The sequence below is a fragment of the Hermetia illucens genome, chromosome 7 (assembly GCF_905115235.1).
Source record: "Hermetia illucens chromosome 7, iHerIll2.2.curated.20191125, whole genome shotgun sequence".
In the NCBI taxonomy this organism is placed as follows: domain Eukaryota; kingdom Metazoa; phylum Arthropoda; class Insecta; order Diptera; family Stratiomyidae; genus Hermetia; species Hermetia illucens.
The window spans coordinates 4,914,167-4,926,468 of NC_051855.1; the positions used below are offsets into that span (position 1 = coordinate 4,914,167).

General features: G+C 43.1%; 1 protein-coding gene across 3 annotated transcripts in view; it reads left to right on the plus strand.

Moving 5' to 3' along the window:
- Positions 1-9,966, plus strand: part of LOC119661016 (inositol 1,4,5-trisphosphate receptor) — a 104,158-nt gene extending 94,192 nt beyond the window's left edge. For all 3 annotated transcript variants that reach the window (XM_038070164.1, XM_038070165.1, XM_038070166.1), the window contains 3 exons: positions 181-364; positions 7,850-8,451; positions 8,525-9,966. In XM_038070164.1, the coding sequence (XP_037926092.1) occupies positions 181-364; positions 7,850-8,451; positions 8,525-8,785 (1,047 nt within the window). In that variant the 3' untranslated portion in view covers positions 8,786-9,966. The remainder of the gene's footprint in view (positions 1-180; positions 365-7,849; positions 8,452-8,524) is intronic.
- The last annotated feature ends 2,336 nt before the right edge of the window (positions 9,967-12,302 follow it).

A 12,302-nucleotide genomic window follows, 5' to 3' on the forward strand; every position in this document is an offset into this window, starting at 1 on the left:
CAAATCAGGAATACTGTGAATAACCTTTATTGAATCGCTAGCAGGAAAGAAGTATTCTTAATAGAAAAGGCTCTCCTGTTCTGAATATTCCTCATAACAGTGATAGGAAACACTGCTAGTGAAAGAAACAATTTTATATCTCCCATTAATGTTCCTATCTTTACTGTTTCCTTAATACAGCTCTTCGATGTGGTATATCGGGAGGAGACTCTACTCAATGTTATACGTTCTGTAACTCGTAATGGACGGTCAATTATTTTAACAGCTGTGCTGGCCTTAATCTTAGTCTATATGTTCTCAATAATTGGATATATATTCTTCAAGGATGACTTTCTAGTACCAGTTGATGAGGAAGTTCATTTGGGTAAGTGCTAAATTATTTTATTTTATTCTAGAATAACCAAAATAGCGAATGTCATGCTGACTCGTCATAGTCGCCACGTTTACACACTACTGTGGTCGCAAATCTCTGCCTCACCCTTTCTGAAGTATATAGGCCTCCGCTCCATTGCGTGCAGACCGATCAGAATAAGTCCTAGTAGTGCTGTCCCGTTGAGCATTAATATGATATGATGATCCATAATCGTATAGAGGGATGGAATAAATTGCGCTCATTAGCACATTACAACTACCAAATACAGGACCTCCGACATTGGTCATCAATCAGTTAATCACGTACTTTCCAACTGAAACATTATCCACGGTGCACAAATTGACTTGAAGGAGCTTATTTTCGAGACGACCATTTTACCAGATTATTTCACCACCGATGTTAGCTCGATCATGATCTCTGTCCACTCAAGTTGGACAGAAAGGATTGTGAGAATTCTCTCTTTGGTCAGGGCGACCACTTCGGTTTTCTCCGGAAATACGGAGAGTCCAAGGGTAGGTAGGTAGGTATCAGTGGCCGCTCCGCGCTTTAGTGCGCCGTTTTGATGCCACAAACTCCTAAGACCGTGACTGTTGTTATAGGAACAGGGAAGCAGAGTCCAACCGGCTCGGATCTTCAGAGCCAGCCCGTAGCATTCACGAAGGAAAGCAGCTCTCCGACCCTGAAGCTAGAAATCTCACTGAGGTCCCCAAAGAATGGTTTACCCAGTGTCCGCAGCCTGACTCGAGCCAGAGCCGGGCAATCGCAGAGAAAGTGCATGAGGGTTTCCCTTCCTTCTCCCCAGCTTCGGCAATGCGAGTTGTAGGGTAAGCCGAGCCTAGCGGCATGGTCCCCTATGGGCCAGTGCCCTGTGCAGACCGCCGTAATCTTGAATGCATTTGCACGCGTCTGGCACAGGAGCTCTCGTGATCGGGCTATGTTATAAGCGGGCCAAATTCTCCTTGATTTGGCACAGCTTGTAAGCCTTCGCCATCTCAGGCCCGCGGCTGCCAGGTAGTGCGAGTAGACTCGGCCCCCGACAGCCGCCAGCGGAACACCGACTGTATTCGCCGAGGGACTGCCAAGAGCAGAGCCTTGCCTGGTCAATCCGTCAGCCCGCTCATTCCCCTCTATGTTCCTATGCCCGGGAACCCAGAGGAGAGTGACCTTGACCGTGCCACCCAGATGGTTGACCGCGTCTCTGCACTGCCCCACCAGCCGGGAAGATGTCGTCGTTGAGTACAAGGCCTTGATGGCCGCTTGGCTGTCGGTCAGGTTGGCTATGTTACGCTTGGGGCTCGAATCTCGCTCCAGCCATCGACAGACTTCTAATATCGCCAGTACTTCCGCATGGAATACACTGGCGAAAACTGGGAGACCATACGACTTGGATATACCGTGTGTATTCGAGAAAACCCCCGCGCTGACTCCATAGGCCATCTTTGATCCATCCGTAAAGAATACCGTACCATAGTCTTGCAACACGCCGCCGGTCTTCCACTTTGCCCTGGTTGGAAGGTCCACAGCAAAGTTTCTCGTAAAGTTCAGCTTGCGTGTGACATAGTCCGTGGGGGATGCCCAGATTTCCCGAGGTATTTCATCTAGGATGTTGCTGTGACCGTAGGACTTCGCTGCCCAGCATCCGGACTCACGTAGTCTGACGGCACTGCACGCTGCAACATATTTGATGTGGAGGTCTAGGGGGAGGAGATGTAGGAGTACACTGAGAGCATCTGCCGGACAGGACTGCAGAGCCCCCGTAGCACTTGCACACGCGGTTCTTTGAATCCTATTAAGCTTCGTTCTATTGTATTTCTTCTTCAAAGCCTGCCACCATACAATAGAGCCGTACGTCAGGATCGGACGCACTACAGCGGTGTACATCCAGAGAACCATCCTCGGCCGGAGACTCCATTTCTTTGCAAAGGTTCTCTTACAGGCATAGAAGGCTATACAGGCCTTCTTAACTCTCAGTTCTATGTTCAATCTCCAATTTAGCTTAGGATCCAGGATTACACCCAGATACTTTACATTAGAGGAAAGAACCAATCTTTATTCATTCAGCCGTGGTAGATGGAATTCAGGTATCCTTGCCTTGGTGGTGAATAGCATCAGTTGCGTTTTGATTGGGTTTATGCTGAGTCCGCATCTTGCGGCCCACAGGCACACCTTTCGCAACGCTCCTTCCATGATGTCGCTCATAATGGACAGAAACATCCCTGATACTAATATCACCAAGTCGTCGGGATACGCCACCACCTTCACCCCGCTGCTGTCTAATGTACGTAAAATTTTGTCCATTACTATTAACCAGAGCACCGGTGAGATGGCACCACCCTGGGGCGTGCCTCTGTTCAAAGCTCTGGTCAAGTGGTTGCCTCCCAGATCGGACTGGATTATCCTGGTACTCAGCATGGATATAATCCAATGCGTGAGATACCCCTCCAATCCAATACCGGTCAAGGCTTCCTTGATGGCGTTGGTACTGACGTTGTTGAAAGCTCCCTCTATATCCAAGAAGGCAACAAGGGTGTACTGCTTGTACTGCAGCGACCGCTCAACCGTGCCAATTACCTCGTGGAGGGCGGTTTCTGTGGATTTTCCTTTGAGGTAGGCATGCTGGGACTTAGAGAAAGGCGTTCTCTTCATAATCGTCCTTAAGTGAATGTCCAGGACGCGTTCCAGGGTCTTCAGCACGAAAGAGGTCAGGCTGATTGGTCGAAAGTCCTTCGCGGACTCATGACCGTGCGTACCCGCTTTCGGTATGAAAACCACCCGTGCGCGCCTCCAGGACTGCGGTACGTATCCTAAAGTGATGCAGCTCCGGTAAATCTCAACAAGTCACGGCACAACCCTTTCCTGCTGCTTCTGTAGATGACTGGCATTATGCCATCTGGCCCTGGAGATTTGTATGCGGAGAAGCTGTTTATAGTCCAGCCGATTTTATCCCCGGTAATTACCGATTTACTAAGCCATCTGGGCTTGGAGATTTGTATGCGGAGAAGCTGTTTATAGCCCAGCCGATCCTATCCCCGGTAATTACCGATTTAATAGTCTCGCACAGCTGGAGTTACCGCAAACCCTCCGAGCTAAGTTCTGACTCACCGTCCTCCTCGCTGGAGGGAAAGTGCGTTTGCACCACTAGCTCCAAGGTTTCGCTAGAAGATTCCGTCCAGGAGCCTTCCGACTTTTTAAGGAAGGATGGACTCTTATGTTCCTTGGACAGAATCTTACTGAGCCTTGCGGATTCACTAGTGCTTTCAATGTTCTGACAATAGTCTAGCCAAGACCGCCTCTTGGCGGCCCTGATGGCCGACTTGTACTTCTTCAGGCAGTCCTTGTATGGCTGTCAGTATTTTTTCCTGAAGCAGATGTTGAAGATTTCCCTGGTCAGCTTCCTGAGACTAGAGAGATCTTCGTTCCACCACGGTCGCAGGGTCTTTTTGCTGTACTTAGCAGGGCACGAGACTTTGCAGGCGGTATCAAATGCCTTCTCCAGAGACCGGACCTTTGACTCCAGTTCGTCTGTCGTGCCAATCCTACCAATTTGCGCACCGGAGAGTTTGTTCTTAATTACCTGACCAAACTTCCAACAGTCGATCCTCCTGGTGTCTCTAAAGGGCTTGGAGAGCTCTGCGGTGAGATCTAGACTGAAGAGTATCCAACTGTGGTCAGAGAAGGATCTCTGGTCAGACACTCTCCAGTCCTCCACCCTAAGAATCTCGTTGTCGGTTATTAGGGTGATATCAAGGACATCGATAGATTTGAAGTAATAATAAAATCAAAGAATGACTCACCTCTCTCGTTGATTTCGGAGCTGCCCCAAAGCGTATGCCTTGCATTCGCGTCGCAGCCTATCAGCAGGTTGGCTTTTTTTGCTGTTATGGTGTTCGTCAGATGTTGTAGTTCTTCTGGCGGAGCTGGTCGGTCGTGAGCCAAGCCGAGGAAATATACACGTTCTCTGCCCCCGCCTGCTCCAGTTTGACCCCAACTAGGTCACTGGAACTCAGGTCCGGGCACAGGAAAGCGTGCAGACTCTTCCTTGCAAGAATACATGCTCTAGGTTTATCCTGATCAGCGTCTCCTGTGCTGTGGAATAAATTAAAATATTTGCTTTGGAGCCCTTTGATGGTCCGGTCGCTTCCGACTCAGGGCTCCTGTATTAATGCGATGTCGATGTCTTCCTCTAAGAGGAAGACCGGAGAGTCCAAACCCTGCTGTCTCCTCGTACTGCGATTCCCAATAGAGATTGTTCCTTTCCCACTGGAAAATTAACTCTTCAGAAGAAGTCCGGACAATGATCTCATTGTAATTTCAGGCTCTTTTCAGCTGCGACTATTTTCGCTATAACTTAAATTTCTCTTGAATGATCACCTTGGGTATATATTGTTGTCATTTACCCCTAAATGGCTTTCCTCCTATCTCTCATACCGTTCATGCAAAGTTTCTTTTCATGGTCACTCATCTCGTTCCTTCTCTCCTTCCTCTGGTGTTCCCCAAGGCTCTATACTTGGCCCGCTACTCTTCCTGTTTTTTATCAATGACCTCGCCTCCATCCTCACCTGTCCGTATTTGCTTTACGCAGACGACCTTAAATTGTTTGCCTCTGTTTCCTCTCCATTGGACTGTGCTCTCTTATAATCCAACCTTGATAATTTAGCCCGTTGGTGTTCGGTCAACAAGCTAACACTGAATGTCAACAAATGCCACTGGATGCGCTATTCCCTGAAACCCTCCCCATCATCCTTTTCCTATTCTCTCAGTGGTCAACCCCTTTCACTACTGACCTCCTTCAAAGACCTGGGTGTAATATTCGACGATAAACTTCGTTTCAATTCCCACTTCGTTGACATCATCAATAGAGCTTCCAAAATGTCTGGTTTTATCCTACGTTCCTCGTCCGACTTTACCTCAATCCAGCCCTCCTTAACACTCTTCAATTCCCTTGTCAAAAACATCCTTGAATACTGCTCTGTAGTCTGGTCCCCCTACCGCATCCGTGACGGCCGCGCTCTTGAAGCTGTACAACGCAAATTCACCCGAACCCTCTTTTACAAAAAGAACCTTCCACGGGTTGATTATCCGTCACGACTCCGCACCCTCAATCTCCCCTCCCTACAGCAACGCCGTATTTTCCTTGATATGTGTACTCTTTTCAAACTCTGCAATGGTCTGATGGACTGCTCCGCCAACTCGGATATTACTCTCCGTATCGCCTCGTCTCATGACACACGTAATGCGGACATTTTTGATGTGCCCTTCGCCGAGCTCGAGATTTACTTTCACTCTCCAATCCCGAGGTTTTGCCGGTCCTACAATGCCCTACAGCTTGGTTCATTTGACTCTATGTCCCTCTCTAGCTTTAAGCGCAAAATATGTCATTTACTTGCTCCTCCCTCTGAGGACAATATGTAATAAGAAATTTGCTTTCTGTGTATTGTCCTCATTAAATAAATAAATAAATATTGCATAGGGCTTCAAACATCACTACTCGCCATTGTATATCAGTTCTCTACAAGACTTTGCGAGAAACGTACACTCTTACTCTATTGTTCTGCACCATCATAATTCTCTTGAGTTAGCATAAATTTTTATGACAGTTTGTATTCAGAACCAGGGTCAGGCGTTCGTCTCAACTGAGCAAACACAACCAACTTAGTGGTATCATAGCTTTGAATGCACTTCCAGCCCTGCTAACATTATTTTCGGAGCGGTAGCATCTGTAAAATTAGCAGGTATCAGCGATCGAATTCTTCCAAATATTCTTTTTTCAGACATACGGAAGATGTTGTTCTGGCCTTGGCTAGTATCTTGTAAAGCCTGGATGATATTGTGGTCTGTTCAATACCCTCACAGAATTTCCTGAACTCGTTTCGTTTTGCTTTCCTCACCTCATTGCTGTAAGTTTGGCTTTGTACCTTGGCCTATTTCACTAAAGAGTAGGCGAATACTGCCGTGACTTCGTATTCCATCAAAGTAAACCCGGGCGCCATCCGGACAACTGGCCTCATGTATTTCTTGCTCGAATTCGTTCCTAATGTCCTACCTTCATGACTACGGTTCTGCCCTCCGTCCATCCAATACTCTGAAGCTGGTAGTATTTGGATGTCATTGTTACAGACAAAGCTTTTGCATGATGGAAATTCGCCAGAGATCGCGGTAGAGTTTCTATCCGATGTTTCTTCAGGAATATTTTTGGTTTGTGTGGTCGACAACTTACATTCTACATTGCAAGCTGGCTTGACCCGCGACTATCCGCCTGTGACCATTCTCTTATTTCGTATTCTCGTTCAGAGATGTCCACGAACTCCAACAGCTGTTAATCTCTTACAAGGTCCCGCTCCTATCGGTACCGGGTCCTCGTCGTCGACAAGCATATTTCTGTTGTGTTCTGGCTAACAGCTCATCCTATCATATGCTGCTATCAATATCTGCCGTAAGGCAGGTGTAGCAGTCTTTTAATGCATATCTGGTTTTCCATATTACTACCAGATATTCATGTTGTAGACTATAATTGCACAGTAGGCGACTGAGACTACTTGCATGGGAGCAGCCACCCCTCTCACCTGGACATAATATGAGAGTCCAATGTTGAAGTGCAGCTGCATTTCACTAGAGGCAATATAGAATGTAAGTTGTCGATCACACAAACCAAAATGCCTCCAGGGAGCAGTTATCGCTCACGATCGTGAGTAATTTTTCTCTGCCCTCCAATTTGCTTCAAATAAGCTCCACTCAGTTTGAGTAATCATGGTGTTTAAGAGTTCCTTTATTTCCTTTGTTGTTATTTTCATATCTTGATAGGCTCACTCCTTCCAAGCCTGTCATTTTTGAGGCTGGGGTCGTAAGTCATTTTCTTTTATCCTCCGTGTAATCCTGGTGGACTGGTATTACAACCTCAGCGAAAAGATTTGCTGTCGAGCACATGCATGGCATTCCATCCATTATACATCTGCTCATCGATAAGGTGGCTGATCGTCGTTAACTTCTGAGCATTAGCTCCTGATATGCCCAAGGTAGAGTAGCAAGTCTAATACCATTGTTCCCGTTCCCGACTTGCCCAAAGTTTCCCCCCTTTTGGCTTCGTCCTTGAATCTCTTCTAGTATTTCCAATAACGAGGCGGATCTCCATTTTTTTAGGTTTGCTCGCGAAGGCGTAGGTCTCTCCTCAACCTTGTTGGCGGTTTATCCTACTTTCAAAGAGGAAAGCATAAATACCAATTCGCTCCTGTGGCACTAAGACCTGTTTTCTTCTTCTTCCTTATGTCTGATACACCAACCTCAAATATACTGTCGTTGGTCTCTCTCATTTGATCGCTCTTATTATCAGTCATACTCCAATCCCTCCGAATTATAACATGGAAGAAGGGGCTGTCTGGATACCGTATCTTCTACAAAAAGTTTAATGTGTGACATGTGCATGTATCCAACTGCATTTTACCTTTTGAGTCTATCAATGATGAGCCTCTCTTCTTCCAGATTCAAACGAACCCATCATACACCACATGACCGAAGGTCTTCCATCAAGTGGTAATCATAGTGAGGAAGTGTGCCATAACCCATCATCACCTACAGCCTCTTCTGAGTGCAATCGAGTTATAACAACAACACAGCCCACTCCAAGTGAAGGCAGTGGAGGTGAACAAAAAGAACGAGCATGCGATTCTTTGGTTATGTGCATTGTAACCACTCTAAATCAAGGACTACGAAACGGAGGTGGTATTGGGGATATCCTGCGAGCCCCATCAAGCAAGGAACCTCTATTTGTAGCACGTGTTATCTATGACTTACTATTCTTCTTCATCGTCATCATTATTGTGCTGAACCTTATTTTTGGTGTTATCATCGATACATTCGCCGACTTGAGATCGGAGAAGCAGCAAAAGGAGCTAATCTTGAAAAATACTTGCTTTATATGTGGACTGAACAGATCGGCCTTTGATAACAAAACTGTAAGCTTCGAAGAGCACATTAAATGCGAACACAACATGTGGCACTATCTTTATTTCATTGTTTTAATCAAAGTTAAAGATCCAACTGAATTCACTGGTCCGGAGAGCTATGTCTACGCGATGGTCAAGGTAAGTGACCACATCAATGAATCTACTGAGGAAGTTAATACAAAATAAGATGTTTTCTCTTCGCATATTTCAGGCCTGCATATTGGATTGGTTTCCACGCTTGCGTGCCATGTCCCTTGCCGCGATTGATGCTGAAGGGGAACAGATTGAACTTCGTAGCTTGCAAGCACACCTGGAGCAAACCCAGGTGCTTGTCTCCAACCTATCACAACAGCTACGTGAACTAAAGGATCAAATGACCGAGCAACGCAAACAAAAGCAACGACTAGGCCTCCTAAACACCACAACCATAGGCCTATCTAGTGCATATCAATTCAATTCGCATTTAGTGTAAGAGTATCCTGGAAAACAGGAGCTGAGTTCCTTGTAAGTAGGAATAGCAAACAGGGTATAGAACGCAGCATTTAATTGTGTCTACATCGAAGGATCTAGTTTTGAAGCAAATTAAATGAAGAGTTGAAATCTATGGAGAATTGTTGGTTTAAGGTCTCCAATGAGGCCCGGTAAATTTTCTGCACTCAGCTACGGAATGAGTCGTGCCACTTGCGGTTTAAAGTCAAGCATTTTTACTGGTCAGTGAGTAGATACAAATAAAAAAAAATCAACTTTGAGTTGGTGGGATATGTTTAGTTAAAAGCCGTTACACGTACCAGTTCTTCGGTTTGTCAATTTATTTTGTGGTAGTTTCTCTTGAGAATAAGAATTAATTTAAATTATTTAAAGCGGTACCGTTGTCAAAATCAACATGCTAAAGTATTTTCCCTGATACAGACCCATGATCGATTTTCATATCCACATTCGAGCGTAGCGCTGAATCTCAGATATAAATAGACCAAAAGAAAAGTTATATAATTACATCAAGCAGGACTGTTACTATACGGTACGCAAACGCCCATGCAAAAATTTTACACTTTCGACTCAACATCTACACACCTTAAGAAAACAATACATAGAAATATGTGGCGAACAAGAAGATGCATCCCAAACATATTTTATATAGCAGAATAGTTCAAATAAATCAAGCAATATTTCTAACCGTAACGAATAACTAATGTTGCGTATCGTCAATAACAAATTGCTAACTAGAAAAAGTTAAATAATGGTTTATTTGCATATATATTTGTTGAATTGTTATCTATTTGTTAGTTTTAATATATCTCATCGAGTCTCGTTTACTGAAAGTGTCTGAATCATTCTATTAAGCCGAATGGGCCAAGTAGGTCCATTTCGGTAGCATTTATTGCTTTTCTATTCGTACTTTCTTTGATAATTATGTTTAGAAACAATTTTATATAAATGGAAAAAATCCTCATCAAATATTATCTAATTTGTGTATCTGTTATTACTGTTGAAAAGCAACTATTTCCATCGAAATCGAATCGCTCAAAAGTTTAAACTTATTTAATATATGCATTAAATGAACGTTTATATGTGTGAAGTGAATATATATTAGCTTATTTGTGAGTTTATGTTACTGGATAAAAGAAAATGTAGTAAAGTTTATTGGAAGAAAAATGGGAAGTATTTTCACTGAACATAGTTCCTGGGAAGCCTTAAAATGGACCCAAAATCGGGAACCTTTAAGGTTAAGGGCCAACATCACCGCAAGTATTATGTTTCGAGGAGTTGGAGGTAAATTCGTGATTATCGGAACTTGCAGGGGAAATACCGTATGAATCAACTAGAGAAATTATGTGTTACAACAGTTAAAATTAAAAATAATTTGTGTGAGCTCCTTGCCTTAAAAAATTTAATAATTATAATTTTTCAAATTCTAGATACAGAATTCGACTGAAAGGCCCAATGGCGTCACTGGGCGAATAGTTTGAATCTAAACTGCGTCAGGTTACAATTATATTACCATAAATCTACATCACATTTGTACATAAATTTATTTGCAGACCCAAAAGCCAAAGCTATGGAACCGATGTAGTCGGAAGAATGCAAATGATGTATGATGACGGTATTTCGTTGGTTTATTGAAATTCCTCCGTTTGGCTTGTGACGTTACGTGCCATGGGAGCGTTTGAAATTGAATTAAACTTAAAAAGGATATATATAGTTGAAATTAGTTGGAATATCGGAAGCTCGGCGCTTTGGGTATAAAGGTTTTGTGTTCTTCTTATGTCAGAAACTTTCTGTGCACTTTTTTCTATTCATACATGGCTTAAAATTCAAAATACACCCAGCGAAAGAATTATATGTGCAAAAATATATTTGGTATGATTTCTTTTTATAATAATTGTTATTATTCATTGAGTACGCAGATAACTTCGTGTATGTGTGTAGTTTCTTAACACAATCGGTTTTTTTCATTTTCGCTTTGTTGCGGTACCGTTATTTAACAAAAACCTGCGGCGGCGTCTGTCTGTTGAAGGAAATATTTATATGTGCATTTCAATAGCGATAGTGTTTTGAAGCGCGCAGTGTGAAAGTAATTACGTTTTGTGAGTATTTTAATCAGTAAGGAAATTCAAGAAGAAGGTAAATTTATATTTATAGATTAAAATAGTTATTTTTCGAACAGAAAAATTTTTTTTAAAGCACTATGCCACGTGGAACCACTCTGACGGAAAATGAGCGTGGGATCGTAATTGGTCTTCATGAATCTGGTATGAAAATTGGGGAAATTGCTGCAAGAGTTAATCGCCATCGGAATACGATTAGAAACTTTCTGGACGACTCTGAAAATTATGCCAAAATCAAGCGAAGTGGAAGAAAACCCATGGTTTGTGATAGGACCAAACGGGAAATCGGTCGCCTAGCTGTGTTCAAAAACATGAGTGCTGGACAAATTAAAGCAGAACTGGATCTGCCAGTGACTAGGCGTCGTATTCAACAAATTTTACATGAAAGTAGTAACATTCGATATGAAAACCGCAGTGCCAAACCCAGACTCTTCCCTCACCATAGGAAGGCACGTCTCCAGTTCGCTGAAAAATATAAATTTTGGCACGAAGAGTGGCGAAATGTCATCTTCAGCGATGAGAAAAAGTTTAATCTGGATGGACCAGATGGTTCCCAAAAGTATTGGCGAGATTCCAGACAACCACGACAGACGCGCTACTCTCGCAATTTCAGCGGCGGATCTCTGATGGTATGGGCAGGTTTCGGGTACCATGGAAAGACACCAATTTGCTTTATTTCGCATAAAGTCAACGCGCAGATGTACGTGGAACTCCTTAACGATGTATTGTTAGACTTTGCTGAAGATATTTATGGTGAGTCCTGGACTTTTCAGCAGAACAACGCTTCAATACATTCTGCTAAGTTTACAAAGCAATTCTTTGCTTCCAAAAATGTGCCTTTATTGGAGTGGCCTGCTGTCAGTCCAGACTTAAATCCAGTGGAGAATTTGTGGAGTATTCTTTCTCAGCAAGTCTATAAAAATGGCCGCCAATTTGACACCCTCAAGGACCTCAAAGAAGCTATCAAGGAAGAATGGGCCAAAATCGACGATTCTACGCTCCATTCCTTAATTAATTCTATGCCATTTAGATTAAGTCAAGTGGTTTATAATAATGGAGACCATACTAAATACTAAAATATCAATTCTTGTTTTTATAGCTTATCTTTCTTATTTTTTTATAATCTAATTTACTTTTGCACATATAAATATTTCCTTCGGAGCTTAATTTTTTCACTTTATATTGACTAAAAGAGCCAACAGAATAAAAAGGGCAATCTATTTTTTGTATTCTTATATTAAACCTGTTTCAATAAAAATATAAACAAAATCAAATAAAACCACTTTTGTTATCAATTTCAAAATAATTGTTTGCACATATAATTATTTCGCTGGGTGTAGTAGCTCCAAATCCAAACTACAAAATATACACATGTACATATTA